The sequence below is a fragment of the Poecile atricapillus genome, chromosome 1 (assembly GCF_030490865.1).
Source record: "Poecile atricapillus isolate bPoeAtr1 chromosome 1, bPoeAtr1.hap1, whole genome shotgun sequence".
Lineage (NCBI taxonomy): Eukaryota > Metazoa > Chordata > Aves > Passeriformes > Paridae > Poecile > Poecile atricapillus.
This window is the reverse complement of record NC_081249.1, coordinates 88,407,971-88,429,773: the sequence shown is the minus strand read 5'-3', so window position 1 is coordinate 88,429,773 and position 21,803 is coordinate 88,407,971. Positions and strand designations below refer to the sequence as shown.

Genomic DNA, 21,803 nt, shown 5'->3' with positions numbered 1-21,803 from the left:
TGATCTGATGAACCTCATTATGATTCTGTTTTATTGAGTTGCAACCCCCTGAGTTCAAGTTTTGGGTCCCAGGCTCTTACCTGTTGTGCCTGTGTGTGCTGAGGTCTCTCTGGTTCTGGAAGGTGTTCAGACCAATCCTTCTCTAGGGGAATGCTCTAGGGGTGGTGACCTGCTGTGAGTCTTCATGGAAGGAGCATCAGGCAAGCAGGTAGTGGCTACTCTCATATTCTCTAGGAATCCGCTGTTTGAAATACTGTCTGACTCAGAAGTTGCATCGGAATGTTTGTTTTAGAGCCTTTGGTGAAGTTTTTCTCTGCCTGTGACTTGTAGATTTTTAAACCACACGGTGCCTTTGGTCTCTATGATGTCTTGTGGATGCATGCAAGAACTGTATCTAAATTCCTAAAGTATTTTCTTCTGTTTTTTAAGCCCGCTGTCTCTTCCTTTCTGGTCTCCTACTTTAGTTTCTGAAAGAAATGGCAAATAAAATGGTCCTATCACATTCCAGGTGTCCCTAGGGAGAACCCTTTTCCCTAGCTCTGTACCCCACTTCCGTATCTTTTCTATTTTTACTGTATTCTTGCCAGTATTTCCTTCATGCCCTAGCCTGCCTCAGAGTCCTGACCACACACCCTGCCACTTTCTCTCCTCTGTGTTGGCCCCTGCTGCTTGGAAGTCTTTTGGCAGGCAAGGAAGGACTGAAAGCTGGACAGCAGCTCTCTCACCTGCAGCAGCAAAGTGCACCAGAGACAGGCCCGCCAGACAGGCCTCATTGCCAGAGCAGATTCTGACAGCTTCTCCACATCGTGGTCCCTTGCTCATGTCGGAAAGTGTTCCTCTGCACCCACCAGGGAGAAGAGAAACTTTTCTGTCACTGCTATGTTGAATATGGCAAAGCATTCTTTAATATTTTCTGATGCTTTTTAGGTGTGTATTTTGAGAAGTTTAAAATTCTAAAAACCTGTACCTGCCCACGACTTCAGCAGGAGCTGTAGGTGCAGAGATCCCCTGAAAAATCAGATGCCCGGTGGGTCGGGTTTTTTTCTGAAGTCGGGTTTCCATTGCTCTTTCCATTGCATTTCTGAAGCACAAGTGACACCTAGTGTTGAGTCGAGGGCAGGTCCGTGTCTGTCACACGTGCTTGGATGGGGACACTAAAGGGTTTAGGAGCACAGCTTGCTAATTAAACATCAAAGGAACAGAAATGCTGGATGAATTTTCTAAATGTGCAGCTGTAGATGCAAAACGTGGTGCTGGAAAGCTAAGGCCTTTTGTGATGCCTTCCCCTGGCTTCTCCCCACTGCTGAGCGTAGGTCTTTGTGTTTGTGGAGTCCAGCTTAGCAACTATTCCATGGAAAACCATTTGTACATTTATTAAAAAACCCCAAAACAAATCCAGATGGTTTTCTGACATTTTGAACAGACATTATTCACAGACAACCTGTTGCCTTTTCCTTCATCTGGGAAGAGGAGACTTGGGAAGGGAAATAATAGTTAGGAAAGATCTTCACTTTTCTTTCTGACGTCTGTGTGTTGTCAAGTGGGACTTAGAAGGCTTTTGTCAGTCTGTATTTGCTGTGCCTGTTTCCAGCACTATTTCTTTGGAGCTTACTCCCAGTAACTGTTGTGACTGAATATGCAGCACTCATCCAGTAGGATTCTATCATCTCTCTTTTTGCTGAAAAAGTGGTGTTCAGTTTGCTGTACTGAAGAGTAGCAATTGAGAAGTGCACCAAGCAGAGGAAAGCAAAAAAAGGGGGGTTTGTGGAAGATACATGCTAGGCAAAAAAAGGGCCTATTTTTTCCCCCCCGAAGGGTTTGGTAGTGAATGCATTTATTAGCATGTAGGCTGTTCTTAGTTTTGGGTTCTGTGGTCCAGTGGCATGTTCCTAGGTTGCAATTTTGGGGGCTGCAATTTTGCTTGAGAAACAGAAGTTGGAGAGTGAAAAGTGGGAAAGAAACTTTTTTTCTGTGATGAAGAATTACATTACCAGGACAAACAACTTCTAAGTGAGTAAAACCCAAAAAACCACCCTCTCCAACCACACAACCCGCTCCAAAGTAAAGGAACCAGTGTTCTGCTGCCTTGAGTCCAAAACTACCAGACAAAAATAGCAAGCAGAAATTGGCTGGGATATACTTCATGTGTGATTTTATTGCCTCTTTAATCCTCTTGTTTTAAAGTAAGGCGTAAAAGCAGATGAATACTGTCTTGGTTCTAGAAGACAGGTGTCTGCTAGGGAGAGCAGGAGCCTCCCTTGGGATGAAAGAATGTAGACCCCCTCCCTCCGAATTATTATAATTTTGAAATCAGGGGCTTTCAGGCAGAGATCTGGGGATAGGAATAACAGTTCTTTACTAGTATAACCAGGTAAACAAACAAACAATAACTACAGCAATAACAAGAAAACAGAACCAGGGACCCCGGGACAGCTTTCTCGGCTGAGACGGGATGGAGGAGAGGCTTTGTTTTCACAAACCCCTCGGGCAGTCAGTCCCGGTGCTCCTGCAGGGCTCCGAGGAAACAGTCAGCTGGGACAGCAGGGACGAGCTGCGATCCTGGGCTGGTGGATGAGGTGTATCAGCAGCTCCACGGCGATGCCTGGCAGGACAGCGGGTGCGAGGCCACCAACCAAGAGGGGAGAAGGAGAAGAAGCAGCTCCGCGACCCAGCGCAGGAACGTCCTTCTTCCCCGAAGCCGAGGAAAAAAGCCAGCCAAAAACTGTCCCCACCCTCCTTTTTCTGCCCCCTTCCCCGCCACCCTGGGCCCGGCTACTCTTTGTCCTTCGTGAGCACCCTTAAGTACCGGTAGTTAGGTTTCCCAGCACATAATGGGTAAAAATTCCCACCTAACCCTCAACACTATCCACCCCGAATTTTTTCCCATACCAAAATGTTACATCAAATATTAAACCTTTAAATTATACACTAACACATACTACTTTAACTATATACATATGTACATGCAGATACAGATACAAGCACAGTGTCATGGGTAGTTCACCCTAAAACCAGGTCCCCTTGAGGTATGCACCGGGTCTCTCCATCTTTTTGCATCACCCACCAAGTGCAACCCGGTCCTTGAGCAAAGACAACCCCACGGATTGGATTGTCTTTGCTGGAGGCAGAATTAACCCAAACAGTTTTTCCCAGCATACCTCTCATATGTACCACTGGAACCTTATCTCCATCTGTCGTTCTAAAGGGCTCAGATTGGGCAGGGCCTGCTCGGTTAGTGGAACCTCGGGTGTTCACTAACCATGTGGCTTTTGCTAAATTAATCTCCCAGTTCTTGAAAGTTCCCCCACCCAGCGCCTTCAAGCTGGTTTTAAGCAGGCCATTGCACCGTTCAACTTTTCCAGCAGCAGGTGCATGGTAGGGGATATGGTACACCCACTCAATGCCATGTTCCCTAGCCCAGCTGTTTATAAGGCTGTTCTTGAAATGAGTCCCATTGTCTGACTCAATCCTCTCGGGGTGCCATGCCTCCAAAGGACCTGCTTTTCAAGTCCCAGGATGGTGTTCCGGGCAGTGGCATGAGGCACAGGGTAGGTTTCCAACCATCCAGTGGTGGCTTCTACCATGGTGAGCACATAGCGCTTGCCTTGGCGGGTTTGAGGCAGTGTGATGTAGTCAATCTGCCAGGCCTCCCCATACTTGTATCTGGACCACCGCCCACCGTACCAGAGGGGCTTCAACCGCTTGGCCTGCTTGATCGTGGCACACGTCTCACAGTCATGGATAACCTGAGAAATACTGTCCATGGTTAGATCCACCCCTCGGTCTCGTGCCCACTTATAGGTGGCATCTCTACCCTGATGACCTGAGGCGTCATGGGCCCATCGAGCTAGGAACAACTCTCCCTTGTGTTGCCAATCTAAGTCTGTCTTTGACACCTCTATCTTTGCAGCCTGATCCACCTGCTCATTGTTTCGGTGCTCTTCATTAGCCCTACTCTTGGGGACATGGGCATCTACATGACGGACCCTCACAGACAGTTTCTCTACCCTGGTGGCGATGTCTTTCCACTCATCAGCAGCCCAGATTGGCTTTCCTCTGCGTTGCCAGTTGGCCTTTTTCCACCTTTCCAACCATCCCCACAGAGCGTTGGCTACCATCCATGAATCTGTGTAGAGGTAGAGCTTTGGCCACCTCTCTCTTTCAGCAATGTCCAGGGCCAGTTGAACAGCTTTGAGTTCAGCAAGTTGGCTTGATCCACCTTCTCCTTCAGTGGCCTCTGCGACCTGTCGTGTGGGGCTCCATACGGCTGCTTTCCACTTCCGGTTCATCCCTACGATGCGACAGGAACCATCAGTGAACAGAGCGTAGCGTGTTTCTTCTGCTGGCAGCTGGTTATACGGTGGAGCTTCTTCAGCCCGTGTCACTTGTTCCTGCTTCTCTTCATCAGTGAGACCAAAGTTTTCACCTTCAGGCCAGTTTGTAATTATCTCCAAAATCCCAGGGCGATTTGGGTTTCCAATACGGGCGCGCTGCGTGATGAGGGCGATCCACTTGCTCCATGTAGCGTCGGTGGCATGGTGAGTAGCAGGAACTTTTCCTTTAAACATGCACCCCAGCACTGGCAGTCGGGGTGCCAGGAGGAGTTGTGCTTCTGTGCCAATCACTTCTGAGGCGGCTTGGACTCCTTCATAGGCAGCTAAGATTTCCTTCTCTGTGGGAGTGTAGTTGGCTTCGGACCCTCTGTAGCTTCGGCTCCAGAATCCCAGTGGTCGGCCTCGAGTCTCCCCAGGCACTTTCTGCCAAAGGCTCCAGGACAAACCATTGTTCCCAGCTGCAGAGTAGAGCACGTTCTTCACGTCTGGTCCTGTCCTGACTGGGCCAAGGGCTACTGCATGAGCAATCTCCTGTTTGATCTGAGCAAAGGCTTGCTGCTGTTCAGGGCCCCAGTGGAAATCATTCTTTTTTCGGGTAACCAGGTAGAGAGGGCTCACGATCTGGCTGTACTCAGGAATGTGCATCCTCCAAAAACCTATGGCACCTAGGAAAGCTTGTGTTTCCTTCTTGTTGGCTGGTGGAGACATTGCAGTGATCTTATTGACGACCTCAGTGGGAATCTGACGCCGCCCATCTTGCCACTTTACTCCCAGGAACTGGATCTCTCGAGCAGGTCCTTTGACTTTGTTCTTCTTGATGGCAAAGCCGGCTTCTAGCAGAATCTGGATGATCTTTTCTCTTTTCTCAAATACTTCCACTGCTGTGTTCCCCCACACAATGATGTCATCAATGTACTGCAGATGTTCTGGAGCCTCACCCTTTTCCAGGGCAGCCTGGATCAGTCCATGGCAGATGGTGGGGCTGTGCTTCCACCCCTGGGGCAGTCGGTTCCAGGTGTACTGCACTCCCCTCCACGTGAAGGCAAACTGAGGCCTGCATTCTGCTGCCAAGGGAATGGAGAAAAATGCATTAGCAATGTCGATAGTGGCATACCACTTCGCTGCTTTGGACTCCAGCTCATACTGGAGCTCCAGCATGTCCGGCACGGCAGCGCTCAGCGGTGGAGTCACTTCATTCAATGCACGATAGTCCACAGTCAATCTCCGTTCTCTGTCAGACTTGCGCACAGGCCAGATGGGGCTGTTGAAGGGTGAGTGGGTTTTGCTGACCACCCCTTGGCTCTCCAGTTCTCGGATCATCTTGTGGATGGGGATCACAGCATCTCGATTTGTCCTATACTGTCGGCGGTGCACCATCGAGGTGGCAATTGGCACTCGCTGTTCTTCCACCTTCAGGAGTCCTACTGCAGATGGGTTCTCTGATAGTCCAGGCAAGGTGTTCAATTGCTTAATGTCCTCTGCCTCCACAGCAGCTATTCCAAAAGCCCACCTGAGTCCCTTTGGGTCTTTGTAATAGCCATTTCGAAGGAAGTCCATGCCCAGAATACACGGGGCCTCTGGGCCAGTCACAATGGGATGTTTCTGCCACTCTTTCCCAGTCAGGCTCACCTCAGCTTCCAACAGAGTCAATTGCTGCGATCCCCCCGTCACCCCAGCAATGGAAACAGGTTCTGCCCCCACATGTCCTGACGGCATTAGGGTACACTGTGCACCAGTATCAACTAAAGCTTCGTATTTTTGTGGCTCTGATGTGCCAGGCCATCGGATCCACACCGTCCAAAAGACCCGGTTTTCCCGTGCCTCTTCCTGGCTAGAGGCAGGGCCCCTCTAGCACTGGTCATCCTCTCCTCCCTGGGCATACATGCTAAAGGTTCCTTCAAGGGGATCATCCTCTTTTCTGTAATATCTGGCAGTTTCGTCACGGGAGGCTGAGGCTACCTTCACTTTAGTGGAACCTTTCTGGTTACTGGTTCCCTGCCTGAGTTGACGCACTCGTGCTGCCAGGGCAGAAGTGGGTTTCCCATCCCACTTTCCCATGTCTTCCCCATGGTCACGTAGAAAGAACCACAGCTCAGTTCGTGAGGTGTACCCTCTCTCTCTAGCTGGGGGACGTGGGGCTTGGAGTTTTGGGCTTGTGACCCGCACTGGTGCCATATGGGAACTGCTCTTCCTCATCTCTTCCCTCATTTCCCTCATCTCCTCTTTGAGTTCCTTAATCACAGCAGAAATCTTAGCCTGATGTGGGCCATGGACCATACTGTCATAATTTCTAAGCCTGGTGGCAACAGAACCCACCGTCTCTCGGCCGTTATCGGCATTAATCATTGCAATATAGGTGGTGTAGTCACGTGGCCCTAGATTTGCCAGACTCCACAACATCTGCCCAGTGCACCTGACTTTGTCGGGGTCATTATCATGCTGTCCACCCCTTCCAAAAAGGACCTCTAATATCGCCACTTCTCTCATCTGTTGGATCCCTTCCTCAATGGTTTTCCATTCCCTTCTATGATAGTGCTCCTCCATTCTCTCTCTATGGACAAACCTTTCTCTTACACTCATCAAAAGCCGCTCCCAGAGGGAAAGGGGCCCTTGCTCCCTGACGAATATCTGATTCACACCTGAGTCCTGCGTCAAGGGTCCCACATTCCTTGCCTCACCACCATCCAGCTGCACGCCTGTACCCATAAGGTCCCAGACCCGAAGTAACCAGGTGGTATAAGGCTCACGCCCCCGCCTCACAATGTCTTTTTGTAACTTACGGAGACTGTCATATGTCAGAGACTCAGTAATGATTTCAACTTCTGGCTCCCCTGTGGGTTGTGAGGACCCTCCTTTCTTATCCTTATCAGCAGGGTGCTGTGATTTCATCTTAGACTTCCTCGTTTCCACAGGGGCAACAGCTGCTGGCTGTGACTGCCCTTGTGGTTCAGCTGGAACCTGGACGGTTGTAACATCTGTGGGTTCCACTGCTGCACCCTCAGACTCTCCCTCTTCGGGGCAGGGGAAGGGTTTCCCAGCAGCTGAGTAAATGCACTCCTTTAGCATCTGGCCCATCTCATGCATCTCCTTCACCAGCACCCCCACCCACCCTGGGTGGTTCATTTCTGAGGTGGGCTGTGGGGCAGGGGCAGGCTCTGGAGCAGCACTCCCTGGCTCTGGGGCAGGGGCAGGCTCTGGGGCAGCACTCCCTGTCTCTGGGGCAGGGGCAGGCTCTGGAGCAGCACTCCCTGTCTCTGGGGCTGTGCCAGGCTCTGGAGCAGCACCTCCGGTCTCTTTCCCTTTGTCTCTGAAGGCTAGGTAGAACAGGCCTATCAGCAACACCAGCCACTGTATGATGTCATTAGCATCCAGAGAAGATTTTAGCCCTTTGAAAACTGGCGGGGTAGGCCCAAGGAACTGGGTGAAAGGTTGGGAGAAAATTTCCCCAGCTGTCTTTTTCTCCCAGTAGGTACCATTATTAAAGTAACCTGAAAACCATCCAGTTAGTGTGTGACAGCTCTGAATCCATGAGCCCGCCGTCCAGAGGACGTTAAACATCCATGAATTCCTCACCTTATCAACCCACAAAACAAGCTGGATAATAGCCACAGTAGCCTTAGTTATAGGACCCATATTTAGGTAAGGTGCAGCAAATGGGAGAAATATAGCTGTGACCACATGGCCCACGAACCTGGGTAAGCTAAGCAGCATGGTTCTACCTAACAAGGTTTCTAAATCCAGCACACAAAAGTTAGGTTATTTAAGAACTGTTATTCCTTTTTTGCCCTTTTTCTCTCAGTGCCCCACGTTGGGCGCCAAAATCTGTCTTGGTTCTAGAAGACAGGTGTCTGCTAGGGAGAGCAGGAGCCTCCCTTGGGATGAAAGAATGTAGACCCCCTCCCTCCGAATTATTATAATTTTGAAATCAGGGGCTTTCAGGCAGAGATCTGGGGATAGGAATTAACAGTTCTTTACTAGTATAACCAGGTAAACAAACAAACAATAACTACAGCAATAACAAGAAAACAGAACCAGGGACCCCGGGACAGCTTTCTCGGCTGAGACGGGATGGAGGAGAGGCTTTGTTTTCACAAACCCCTCGGGCAGTCAGTCCCGGTGCTCCTGCAGGGCTCCGAGGAAACAGTCAGCTGGGACAGCAGGGACGAGCTGCGATCCTGGGCTGGTGGATGAGGTGTATCAGCAGCTCCACGGCGATGCCTGGCAGGACAGCGGGTGCGAGGCCACCAACCAAGAGGGGAGAAGGAGAAGAAGCAGCTCCGCGACCCAGCGCAGGAACGTCCTTCTTCCCCAAAGCCGAGGAAAAAAGCCAGCCAAAAACTGTCCCCACCCTCCTTTTTCTGCCCCCTTCCCCGCCACCCTGGGCCCGGCTACTCTTTGTCCTTCGTGAGCACCCTTAAGTACCGGTAGTTAGGTTTCCCAGCACATAATGGGTAAAAATTCCCACCTAACCCTCAACAAATACTGAGATATAAACTAAGGTATCTGCAGTGATAGAGCAAAATGGGAACACAACAGGATGTGGTGTGTGAAGGAGTTTTTTGTTAATGAGATTTTTCTACCATTTGACCTTTTTCAGCACTGTGAAGTGGGTGCATATGTGACATCCACAGCTTTAAGTGAAATTGTTTTGGGAGGGAGGGAGGGAGGGAGGGAGGGAGGGAGGGAGGGAGGGAGGGAGGGAGGGAGGGAGGGAGGGAGGGAGGAAGGAAGGAAGGAAGGAAGGAAGGAAGGAAGGAAGGAAGGAAGGAAGGAAGGAAGGAAGGAAGGAAGGAAGGAAGGAAGGAAGGAAGGAAGGAAGGAAGGAAGGAAGGAAGGAAGGAAGGAAGGAAGGAAGGAAGGAAGGAAGGAAGGAAGGAAGGAAGGAAGGAAGGAAGGAAGGAAGGAAGGAAGGAAGGAAGGAAGGAAGGAAGGAAGGAAGGAAGGAAGGAAGGAAGGAAGGAAGGAAGGAAGGAAGGAAGGAAGGAAGGAAGGAAGGAAGGAAGGAAGGAAGGAAGGAAGGAAGGAAGGAAGGAAGGAAGGAAGGAAGGAAGGAAGGAAGGAAAGGAAGGAAGGAGTTTTATAAAAAAGTTTTTCATAAAAAAAACTTTTTATGAAAAAGTTTTTATGGTCTCTATTCTTCTCTTGCTGGAGTGTTTTTTGCAATAGAGGAAGAGGGGTTTATCCTCCTTCTCGTATATTTTCACTTTTGTCTCACACTTTCTTTTTCAGATTTTGAGATACTGCTGCTTCTGCAGGAGGGGCATAAGAGGAATTTTGAGAAACATTGTTTCCCATAAATTTCTTCCACCTGAAGTGTTGTGTCCAGCTCTGAGCACCTCAGCACAATTCTCAGGCCATGGACCAGTTAGAATGAGTTCATAGGAGAGATGTGAAGATGAGCAGAGGGCTAGGGCACTTCTCCTCTGAGGAAAGGTTGAGAGAATTGTGGTTGTTCAGCCTGGAGAAAGCTTTGGGGTGACCTTACTGTGGTCTTCTAGTACCCAGAGGGGCTAAAAGAGAGCTGGAGAGGGACGTTTCAACAAGGGCACGCAGTGGGAGGACAAGGGGAAATGACTTCAAGCTGAAAGAGGGCAGGTTTAGTTTAGATACTAGGAATTCTTTACTGTGAGAGTAGTAAGACACAGGAACACAGAAACAGATTTCCCAGAGGAGTTGGAAATTCCCTATCCCTGGAATATTTCAAGGCCAGGTTGGATGGGACTTTGAGCACCTGGTCTAGTGGAAGGTGTCCCTGCCCATGCCAGGGGGGTTGGAATGACCTTTAAGGTCCTTTTCAACCCAAATCGTTCTGTGATCCATAAGGAATAAAAGCAAACAAACCCAACCCTCAAAGAAAACTCCATAAATATTTCCAATATCAACCCCCCAACCCCACCCTGGGGTGTGGGGCTTTGTTCAGTGACTTCCTTGTGCATAAAGCACCATATAAAATGAGATTAATGACATTAAAATCCATTTAGTTTTCAATCCAATAACACCAGGGACAGATGGTCAATGAGAACCAGGAACTCATTTCTTTCTGTGAACCTGGCAGTGTTTGTACAGAGATCTTTTACCACGTTTTTGTAGTAGCACAGAAAACATGGTAAAGGATTCCATCGTGTATCATTCCATCATACATTGCCTTTTGATTTTCCTGGAGGCCATGAAAAGCCCCACTGCTGGCTTTTGTGCTCTGCAGGGAGTGTGTGGATGGCTTAGGAATTCACTGTTGGCTGCATCACTCCGTACCATAGTTTAGATACACTCAGACTCGGTCTTTGTGATGCCTTCATGGCTCATACATTTGGTCAAAGGCGCTTTCTGTGTCTGCAGGTGCTGAGAAAGTTTGGAATGTTTAGTTCATGATTAATTATGTCATTACACATTATTTTTTTTTTTTGAGAAGCTAAATAATTTAATGAGTAAAACATATTAGTAAGCTAAGAAGAATGAATGTTGTACAATAGCAGTGTAAATCCATCCTAGTCTAGGCTGTTTTAATCCCTCTTTCAAGTGTTCCTCACATTAGGGTGCTCATTTGTCCTCCCTTCTCTTCACCAGACAGTGGACACAATGGTTCAGCAGTGGAATGGAGTTTTGCCCTTTCCAGTAGCACTGAACTGAGGTGCTGGACTCAGGTAGGCTGAGATCACTGTAACACATGTGTCCTAAAGGTGTGATTTTCCTGTTCAGAAAAGGGACTTCTCAGCTAGCTGTTGCTAGAAAGTGAGGGCCTCTTTCTCTTCAAAACCCCAAAATTGCAATTTACAAGTTTCAATTCCTCTGCTTCCAGCCTCTGCAGAGCTGCGAAACAATGGACCACATGGAAAAAACCCCAAAGCCTCAAGTATTTTTATGCTGGCTTAGTTTTGTGATCTAGCACACCATGGGCTCAGCCAAGCACCAGTGAAGAGATACAGCATGAGGATTTGGCTGAATCTCAGGCTGCTTATTTTGCAGGGGTGAACTATCTCCCTTCCCAGCTCCCCATCTTCTCCAGTTACTTCCTATCTGACAGAGCAGGGGTCCCCCTTTATTACGTGAATTAATAAAGATCCTATTGCTTTCTCCTGCTGCAGAACAGCTTTCTGGCATGCTAGGCAGTGAACCTGTCTGAAAATATATTACAGAGTTAACCTGCAATGAAAAAAAAAATATTGCCACTGCAGCTCTGCCAGAGCATCCTGGCCCTGCTCTAGCAGCTCTTCCTCCCTGTAGCTACTCAAATGGCTATGTAGGTGAGAAGGAAGAGGATAATTAAATAAAATTCTACCTAAATGCCACCTCTGTCAAGTGGGCATCTCCCAGCAAAGCCCTTTGGAAAATTAGCATTGTTTACTATATTTGCTTCACTGGTAAAGATAATGTATTTTACAACAGGCAGAAAAAATCTACAGCCTATGTGTCATAAAGTACTTTGATATTTTTTATTACTATGATTCATCTGCTTCTGGAGGAGAAGGACAAACAAGAACCAAAGTTCTATGGTTTTATCAGAGGTTTATGCTTCAACAGACTTTTGACCCAAAGCAATAACACAAGTGGTTGTAGACAGATCAAAATTCAAATAAGATAGTTAATAATTTTTGTTTATTTATTGACCATTTCTCAGTTCTGTCACCTGGGGTGTTGCACAAGACTTCTGTGCAAGTATAAATGCAGGGAGGTGAGACGCCCTTCCCAAACCTCAGCCCTGCACTGGAGGAATTGCCCTCAGCTCTCTCCAGCCCTGCAGCTGCCATCAAGGTAAGAGGCACACTGTGCACAGAGAACTGGAAGGGTTTCTTGGGCAGCTGCAGGGCAATAATGCAGGGGAAGGGAAGGAGGCTTTAGTGTTGGGCTGAGAGCTGCAGCACAGCCATGAGGGTGTGCTGTGTGCATGTGCAGAGACTGAACCCATCTTGCAGGGCATGAGGAGGAGATGGCTGCTGCAGGACAAACAAACCTTGCCAAGGGAGAGGGTGCAGGGGGCCAGTGGTGCACCATTGTGAGGGGTGAAAGTGAAGATATTCTACAAATTTATCTTCGTCATGGGATCCTTATGTTGTATCAGCAAAACGGGTCATTATTCATACTTTTTCTACGGGTAGAAATTATAGTAGTGCTTAATCAGTCAGTGAGTCCGAGTTGAGGTCCCCTCAGGTTCCGTATATGCTTTCATAACTGTAAAAAAATACATGTTCTTAATAACATAGAGGTTTGTTGGTTTTTTTTTCTATAGAAGTGAGGTTTAAGTGATTCAGGTTTTTAAATTATAATGCACATGTCCTGCAGTATTACTATGGCTTTTAATCTTACTGGGAATATCTGTCTTTTCCCATCCTTTCTCAGAACCAGCTAGAGGAGTGGCTTTTTCGGTCCCTTTTGTTTGCCCTGAAATGTAAATCTTTGCTTCAGTAACTGCTACATGATTTAGAGAGGGAGCTGTTATCATAAATGGCCTCTCATTACTATTCCTGCAGCTGTTACTAATAAACACTGTGGCTTTTTAACTGAACACAGATGACTGTGGGGAATTAGATATGTGTGTTGGTAGTAGTGTTAGGAAAAGACATTTAAAACCTGAAATTTAGTCTAAGTTAAAGGGTTGATGCTTACAACTTGATTGCTTCTCAGTGTATGTCAAGAGAAGAAACTTTTTGATTTCAGTAAAATTCCATATAAAAAGAGAAATTAGGTGTTTCAGTGAATTTAAAATTCTTTTCTGCCCTTAGAAAATAGGGGTTTTCCCCACAATTTTAAATAAAAAAGTCACTTTCTTTTAGAAATTAATTGCATGTCTCACTACTTTTATATTACATTCTTTGTGGCTCATGAAACCTACTCCAAACAATGAGTGCCAGTTTCTATTATATTTATTAATATTCTAATATTTCTCAACTGCAGTGTCAATTATCAACAGAAAGGTTTATCACTAGTTGTGTATTTTATTTTGTTATTATTTAGGGTATACCAATAGGATGTTACACAAAATGCTCAGGTATCCCTCGCAGGTATACATATTAAATGAAACTGGACTGTTGTGTTGTACAAATCTCATTTTACTTTTCTCCTCCAAATTGAAATTTCTATGTCATGTCCTCACTCTTGCATAGCTGGTGCAATTTTTATCTTCTGCTAAAATTGTTTTAAGTTTCCTTTTCACCTTTTGTCTTCTCTGGTTTCCAGCATTTAATGTCTGGTATGTAAAGACCTCTTACAATCATTGATTATTTTCTGTTTTCATTTTCTGTAGGCTGCCATTCAACTCCTACAGCAGAAAATCCAAACCACAGAAGCCCTGCTGAGATGGGAAAAATCATTGTTTATGAGCATGCTAACTTCAAGGGCATGTCCAAAGAATTCCACACCAACATTGCCAACCTAAAAGATGCAGATTGGAACGATTGTATCTCCTCAGTGAGAGTAATTGGCCATCCTTGGGTGGCTTATCAGCATGCAGACTATAAAGGACAGCTACTGGTACTTGAGGAGGGCGATCATGACTTTGTTGGTAAAAAGATGAATGATAGGATCAGCTCTCTGCAGGTGATCACTGAAAATCTGCACAATCCCGAGATCACTCTCTACGAACATGCTGATTATCGAGGGAGGAGCAGAGTAATAAGAGAAGCAACCAATCTGTCTAGGGGACATGACAATGACACCACATCTTCACACAAAGTCCAGAGAGGTGTCTGGCTGCTGTGCGAAAACGGTGATGGAAGTGGATTTCAATACATTGCACGAGAACATGAGCACCTTCCAAATTACAAGGCCATCAAGTTCAACGACAAGCTTTCCTTCCTGCGTCCCCTTCGCCCTGGCTGTGGCTGTTAGAACACAGATCCTGCAGCGCTGAGAAAAGATGCAGCCCCAGCAAGAAATTTGAGAACTTGTTCTCTCCCTCTGCTTTTGTCACTTTTCCCCCAGCATCACAGGACCGCTGAAAGTGAGAGCTCTCCTGCCCCACAAATGGCCTCTGTCATTGTCTGTAATCCATTTTGTGTTGGTGCCAATAAAGAATCTTTTGCAATCAGCAGTGGGTTTGTTTTATGCACTGTTTAGTGTAGGTGAAAATTTAGCTTTCATGGAGAGATGTTTCTATGTATTCTGAGAATATTTTGTGCAGTCACTTGCAACCATTTTTCATTAATCTCTCCTGCAGAATTTTATCTCCTTCCAGTTTCACTGGTCAGAAACATTGTGACCAGATTAAAGAGCTTGGTAAGCATTTTGATTATCACTGTGCTGCTGGGCCAACTCTCACCTGTAGCCTGTATTTAACTACGCCATGAATTATTGTATCTCAAGGCACTGATCATAGAATCCTAGAATCCTACGAAGTCTGAGGTTTGGAGGTGTCTTAAAGATAATCTCATTCCAACCCTCCTGCCATGGGCAGTGACACCTTCCACTAGACCAGGTTGCTCATAGCCCCATCCAACCTGGCCTTGAACGCTTCCAGGGTCAAGAAATCCACAACCTCTCTAAACAAGCTGTTTCAGTGCCTCATCACCTTCACAGTAAAGAACTTTTTCATAACATCTAATTTAAGTCTCTGCTCTTCTGACTCAAAACCATTCCATCCTCATCCTATTACTAGTTGCCCACTTAAAAAATTGCTTCTACTCTTTCTTATAAGCCCCCTTCAAGAACTGGAAGGCTGTAATGAGATCTTTCTGGAGCCTTCTCTTCTGCGATGAACAACCCCAGATTTTTTAGCCATGTCTTCACAGGAGAGGTGCTTGCACCCCATGACCCTCTCCCAGTCTGTGCTCATGTCTGGGATTGCCCTGACCCAGGTGCAGCACCTAACACTTGGGCTTGTTGAACTTCATGAGGTAAGTATGGAATCACTTCTCAAATTCATCCAGGTCCCTCTGGATGGAATCCCATCCTTTTGTTGTGTCAGCTGCACCCCTCAGCTTTGTGCCACTGTGGTGTCATTGATAAAGATCTTAAAAAGCACTGGTCCTAGAACAGAGCCCTGATGGACACCAGTTATCACTGGTCTCCTTCTGGACATAGAGTCACTGACCACAACTCTCTGGCTGTGTGGCTATTTCCCAAGTAGTCCACCCTTCAAACCTGTGTATCTCAGTTTGGAGATAAGGATGCCACGTGGGACCATGTCAAAGTTCTTAAGGAAGTATGTGAGTGACTTTGGTTGGTTTCCCCTTGTTGATGGGTGCAATCCCTCCATCACAGATGGCCACCAGATTGGTCAGGCATAATCTGCCCTTAGTAAAGCCATGCTGGCTGTCTTGGATCCCCTTCTTGTCTTGCATGTGCCTTAGAATTGCTTCCATGGGGATCTGCTCAGTGATCTTCATGGGCATAAAGGTGAGGCTCACTGGTCTGTAGTTCCCCAGAATCTTCCTTTCTCCCCTTTTTAAAAATAAGAATAATGTTTCCCTTCTTCCATTCACCAAGGATTTTACCTGAAGGCCATGAATTTTCAAATATGATGGAGAGTGGCTTGGCAACAACACCAGCCAGCTCCCTCAGGACCCTGGGATGCATGTCATCCAGTCCCATAGATTTGTTCAGCTTCATCAAGTGGTCTCAAACCTGCTCTTCACTTACAGTGGGAGGGACTTTGCTCCTCCAGTCACTACCTGCAGCTTCAGTGACTCCAGAGACAGGGGAAATCCAGTGAAGACTGAGGCAAGGAACACACTGAGTACCTCAGCCTTCTCCACATCCATTGCCACCAGTTCTTCCTTCTTGTTTATTGGCGGGGAGTGGGGGTTACACTCTACTTGGCCTTTATTTTCTGCCCAGTATTCTTGCAGAAGCCCTGGTGTGTCAGCCCACACAGGCAGGCAACTGGGGCAACTACAGGCTTGTGGCTAGAACACAGAGTAAAGTTATTTCCAGTTCCACTGACTTGTGAACACCCAAACTATACAGACCAGTTACTCTGGTGCTTGAGGAGGGAGAACACAGCTTTGCTGGTGAAAGATGAGGGGTAAGATCAGCTCTCTGCAGCTGATTGCTGAAAATCTGCACAATCTGCACATGAAGCCCAGAACATGCTATGCTATCAACTGCTGGACTTTGAAATAAACACTGCAGGCTGTGCTGACATGTCAGCCACTCGTGCTCCTCTGCTGGGCTCAGGTGGGCAGATGAAGTGGGGATAGCACAAAATCCAGGTGTTTTGGGGCGCTTCTTAGTGCTTTGCAGACAGTTTCGGGTTTCCTTGCTCTGTTCACCAAAGTGGGATTTCCAAATTCAATTCCAAGAGCATTTGGCATTCTACCTGCACTAGAACATGTGTGTTATAGTGGCGAGTCAACTGCCAAATGTCACCTTATGCCCAAAACAGTTTGTGGAAGAAATGATTTTGGAAGTCTTATTGAAGTGCCTTGGTCGTATCTGAGAGATCCCTTTCAGAATCTCATGATTCTGCATGATAATGATGTTACATAGGCACTGTTAATAGGAGAGTGGTAATTTTGGATGTTTGTATTTCCTAAGAAATACACTTAATGATATTTCCTTTTTGAAAACCACCATTTCTTAGAAAGAAGATATACTCTTATTTTCTTGGCATACGTAAATGAGAAGTTCCTTACAGCCAGGAGGTTTCTGAAGAAGATACCTCTGAGTTTTCCCTCTGTTTCTCTTGAGCAAAGAAAATATTACATTGCTTCCCAAAGCTGCTGTTACTCTGATTTTAATCAGTTGACGTTCCTGTCTGGCTCTGTCTCTCCTGGTCACCAGAGAGGGGGTTTTCTTCACTTTGGGGATTGTGGGGAGGTGGTCTAGCTGCACTTGGGGTGCAGCGCAGTGCAGTGCAGACCAGCTGGCAGTTTCTACACTGCTCAGATAGCAGTACCCTTGGAACCATGTTCTCTGGTCATCCTCACCCCTCACTCTTTTGACAGATTTTAAGAGGCCTCTCAGAAAGATACATCACCAACCATGGCATTCCCTACTGTACTTCTCAAATGCTGTTTATCCCTATAAAAGCGCACTGTGCAATACTCTTGCCCAGTAAACACTAAAGCATTGACACCTCAGTCTGCCTGCCAACCCAGGAATAAACAGTATCTGGAGGTCCCAAAACCTGCTAAACTAGACATGATATTAAATAGAGTAAAATTAACAGTCAGCAAAAAACGTTCACAGAGGGGATTATTAATCCCCAGTGCAAATGGACTTTTGAAGAGAATGCAGCACAAGGAAGGCTTGTAACAAGTGGTTTTCTGTTGCTGTATTTTATATATTAGTAAAGGCCTGTATGCACAAACCAGCCTTTGAAAGAAGTCGTAATATTAAGGGCTAAAGTCCTTGAAACCTTCATGCAGAAGAGAGAGTAAAGTAAAACAATATCCTTGTGTGTAAGAGAAAAAATGTAAACTGTGTGTGTTAGCCAATAGTAGCTTGTTCTGCCTGCAGACCCTGTAGAACCCTATAAAAGTGTGCTAAAGATAGAAATAAACGGCATTCACAATTACTTCTGTGAAGAGTGGTGAACAGCTCGGGGGTCTTCTCAACAGTTTTCCAAAAGGAGATATCTAGATGAGAAAGCTTAGACACTGTGGCTGTAACAGAGAGGTGATACATGCACAGACTCAGCTTTTCTTGGCTTGATCAGAAACATCCTCAGAACAGGTTCAGACGTGTTTGGGTAAACACGGAATATAAAATGTGGGTATAAAGTCAGATCTTGTATGCCCAGTAAAAGGTGACGTTACACATTAACCACTTATGTAATTTCTTAATGATGCCTTTGTTTCCGTATTTGAAGGCTCTGGTGCAGCTCCTTTGGATCAGCTTTGTGAATGAGCCACTGTGACTCTTCACCTGTGGTGCAGCTCCATTGCCCAAGCACCCACCATCAGAGGAGTGGAGGGAAACCAGCAGGCAGGATATTCTCTGCACATGCCTTATTCTATGGTTTTTTGGCTAGATGATTTTACAGTCACTTGGGGAAACTCAAGTTCTTTTCCAAGTACAGAATTCTCAAACTTGCTGTTTGCAAGCTAGCAAGTTTTTACTGTGGCTTTCTTTCCTACTCATTTCATCTGGTACTGGAATTCCCACAACATGAATTTACAGCATCTTTTAATGTATCCAACACTGAAAAGCCATTGTGGGGAGCAGGGCTGAAGCAATTTCTTTTTTATTCACATATGCTTCTTCAAACACATCTTCCCTTTACCCAACAACAGAGCTGCCCCACTTTCAATTCAGCTGCTGATGCTTCCTTTAATTTTTTCTTGGTTTTCTTTGTCAGAGTATTCCTCCCCCTCATGCTGCTGTGTTTTCTTGGCAGTGCCTTATTGACTCTGTGTTAATCAGAGCAAAACTATGGCAAAGCTTAAATGAGATTCTCCATCCTTGCAAATCAAATCTCAAAAGATGCAAAGCATGTTGCTGACAGAAGCAGTAGCGAGAGACTTTCCTTCAGAGATCTGTAGAGGTCATCAGGAAAATAGATGTGACACAGTGAAATGTGTGCATCTGGTTGTTCTTATAAGGAATTCCCTTCCTTGGAGCAAACTTGGTTTTGTCATTTACATGGTCCCAAAGCCCAGTCTGCTGAACAGTCTCCTCATCAAATCTATTGATCTATCAAATGTTTCCAGTTTAGAAAGAAGGAAGTTGTGGGGGACCATGTCAAAGGCCTTGCAGAAATCCAGGTCGATGACATTTGTAGCCCTTCCCTTTTCCACTGGAGTAGTCACTCCATTGTAGGGCCAGTAGGTTATTTGGACTGGACTTTGCTGAAGCTGTGCTGGCTGTCTCGAGTCACTTCCCTGTCTTTCATGTGCCTACAAATACAAACACAGAAAGAGCTAACAAGCAGGAAGCAGTTTGAGTTACTTAATTGTTAACACACCTCCTTGCTGAATCACCATAACTGAGCAAGTTAATGGTTAAATGAGTAGGTGAATACTCTGATAAAAGATAAGAAATCTTTATAGATCTCTTCTCCCTTGAGGAAGTACCATCTCTTGGAGCAGTATGCTGCTGGTACCTAATTGCCTGTGCTGTCATGCACACAGTGAGTACATGATAAACCTTATCAGGATCAATGGAAACCATGAATAAATGGTGATCCCCAAGGGTCCACAGTGCCACCAGTGCTATTAAATATCTTCCTTGATGTCATAGACATGGGTTCAGGTGCACCCTCAGCAAGTTTGCAGATGACACCAGGCTGAGTGGTGTGCTGCTATGCTGGAAGGAAGCGACTGTTAAGAGGGACCTTGTGAAGCTTGAGAAACGGCTGGATGTGAACTCCATAAATTTCAGCAAGGCTGAGTGCAAGACCCTGAAACTAGATGTCAGAGCCATCACCAGGAGCAGTGTAGGCTGAGAAATGAGTGGGCTGAGGGTAGCCTGTGGAGAAAGAACTGAGAACACCAGTGGATGAAAAACTGGACATGACCTGACACTTGCCACCTAGAAAGCCAGCTGTATCCTGGGCTGCATAAAGTGTAGTTTGCGGGATGAGGGAGATGGGTTTTCCCTTCTAATCTGCTGTGGTGAGACTCTACCTGGAGTACTGCATGCAGCTGTGGGGTTTCCTGAACAAGAGAGACACAGACAAGTTACTGCAGGTCTAGAGGTGGACCATGAAAATGATCAGAGGGCTGGAGAACCTCCTACAAAGAAGGGTTTGGATAGAGATACTTGGAGTTGTTCAGCCTAGAGAAGACAATGCTTCTGGGAGACCTTATTGTGGTTTTTCAAAATATAAAGAGGTTTATAAGAAAGGCAGAGAGAGAGACTTTTTACTATGGCTTCCCAAGCTGAAGGAGTGTAGGTTTAGGCTAGACATTAGGAAGAAATTCTTCATTGTGAAGGTGGTGAGGCACTGGAAAAGGTTTCCTAGAAAAGATGTGGGTGCTCCACCCTTAGATCTGCCCCCTTAGTCAGTTTGTATGCAGCACCAGCTTGGGTGTGAGTATTGTGTGCTGGAGGGTAAGAAAGCTCTGCAGAGGGACCAATGGGCTGAGGCTGATAGTATGAAGTTCAACAAGACCAAGAGCCGAGTCCTGTCCTGAGGTCACAAAAACCCCACACATGGTAGACAGCACCTGAACATGAGCCAGCAGTGCCCAGGTAGCCAAGAAGGTCAACGGCACCTGGCCTGTATCAGCAATGATGTGGCCAGCAGGACCAGGGCAGGGATTGTCCCCCTGTACTTGGCACTGGTGTGGCCACACCTCAAGTGCTGTGTCCAGTTCTGGGCCCTTCACTCTAAGAAAGAAGTGGAGGAGCTGGAGTGAGTCCAGAGAAGGGAAATAAGCCGTTGAAGGATCTGGAGCACATGTCTGATGAGGAGTGGCCAAAGGAGCTGGGGTTGCTCCAATTAATGTGTTCTAATTACTGTGGTTCAGACAGCTTCTGAAGGAGGACAAACATGAAGCCAAGTTCTAAGGTTATCAAGTCACTCACATTTCAATGGACTTCTGAACCAGAGCACTCAGATGTCTGGTTGTAGGACATCAAAACCAAGGTAGACTATTAAATGATTTTTGATCCCTAAGCATGGTATCAATCATTCCCAGTTCCTTGGAATTGGGTATTTTGCAATTTCACTTCTGTGCAAGTATAAATGCAGGAAGGTGAGATGCCTGTCCCAAACCTCAGCCCTGCACTGGAGGAATTGCCCTCAGCTCTCCCCAGCCCTGCAGCTGCCATCAAGGTAAGAGACACACTGTGCAGAGAGAACTGGAAGGGTTTCTTGGGCAGCTGCAGGGCAATAATGCAGGGGAAGGGAAGGAGGCTTTAGTGTTGGGCTGAGAGCTGCAGCACAGCCGTGAGGGTGTGCTGTGTGCATGTGCAGAGACTGAACCCATCTTGCAGGGCATGAGGAGGAGATGGCTGCTGCAGGACAAACAAACCTTGCCAAGGGAGAGGGTGCAGGGGGCCAGTGGTGCACCATTGTGAGGGGTGAACGGGAGAGTATTTGACAGCTTACTCTGGGGGATATCTGTAAACCAACACATATATCTAGTTAAAACTAAGTTGTTATGGGTACATATCTCAATTTATATCCTCTTATAAATGAAAATTTCCATGTCATGTCCTCACTGCTTTCCAGCTGCTGCTAGGTTTATTCTTTCTTATAAATGTGTTGATCTTCCCTTCTTTCTTTTTTCTTCCTCCACACGCTCCATCATGTTGTGTCTGGTGTGCACAGGCTTCTTACAAGTGTTGCTTGTTTGCTGTCTTCCTTTTGTGCAGGCTGTCTTCCAGCTCCTATAGCAAGGAATCCAAACTCCAGAAGTCCTACTGAGATGGGAAAAATCATCATCTATGGGCATGTCAACTTCCAGGGATTGTCCAGAGAATTCTCCACTGACATCTCCATTCTAAAGGATGCAGATTGGAATGATATTGTCTCCTCAGTGAAAGTAATTGGCCAGCCCTGGCGGTTTATGAGCATGCAAATTATGGAGGCCGACTTCTGGTATTTGAGGAGGGAGAACATAACTTTGTTAGTAGAGAGATGCATGA

The 21,803-nt window shown here is 46.5% G+C and overlaps 1 protein-coding gene across 2 annotated transcripts; it reads left to right on the top strand.

Annotated features, from left to right (window-relative positions):
• Positions 1 to 960: 960 nt before the first annotated feature.
• Positions 961 to 14,342, top strand: LOC131593127 (epidermal differentiation-specific protein-like). 2 transcript variants are annotated; one of them, XM_058865383.1, is made up of 2 exons: positions 961 to 1,027; positions 13,573 to 14,342. In XM_058865383.1, the coding sequence occupies exons 1-2, from the start codon at positions 1,021 to 1,023 to the stop codon at positions 14,154 to 14,156; spliced, it is 591 nt and encodes a 196-aa protein (XP_058721366.1). In that variant the 5' UTR covers positions 961 to 1,020; the 3' UTR covers positions 14,157 to 14,342. The 2 variants fall into 2 exon arrangements, with proteins under 2 accessions (XP_058721366.1, XP_058721375.1); XM_058865392.1 differs by lacking the exon at positions 961 to 1,027 and adding an exon at positions 12,019 to 12,083.
• Positions 14,343 to 21,803: the final 7,461 nt, after the last annotated feature.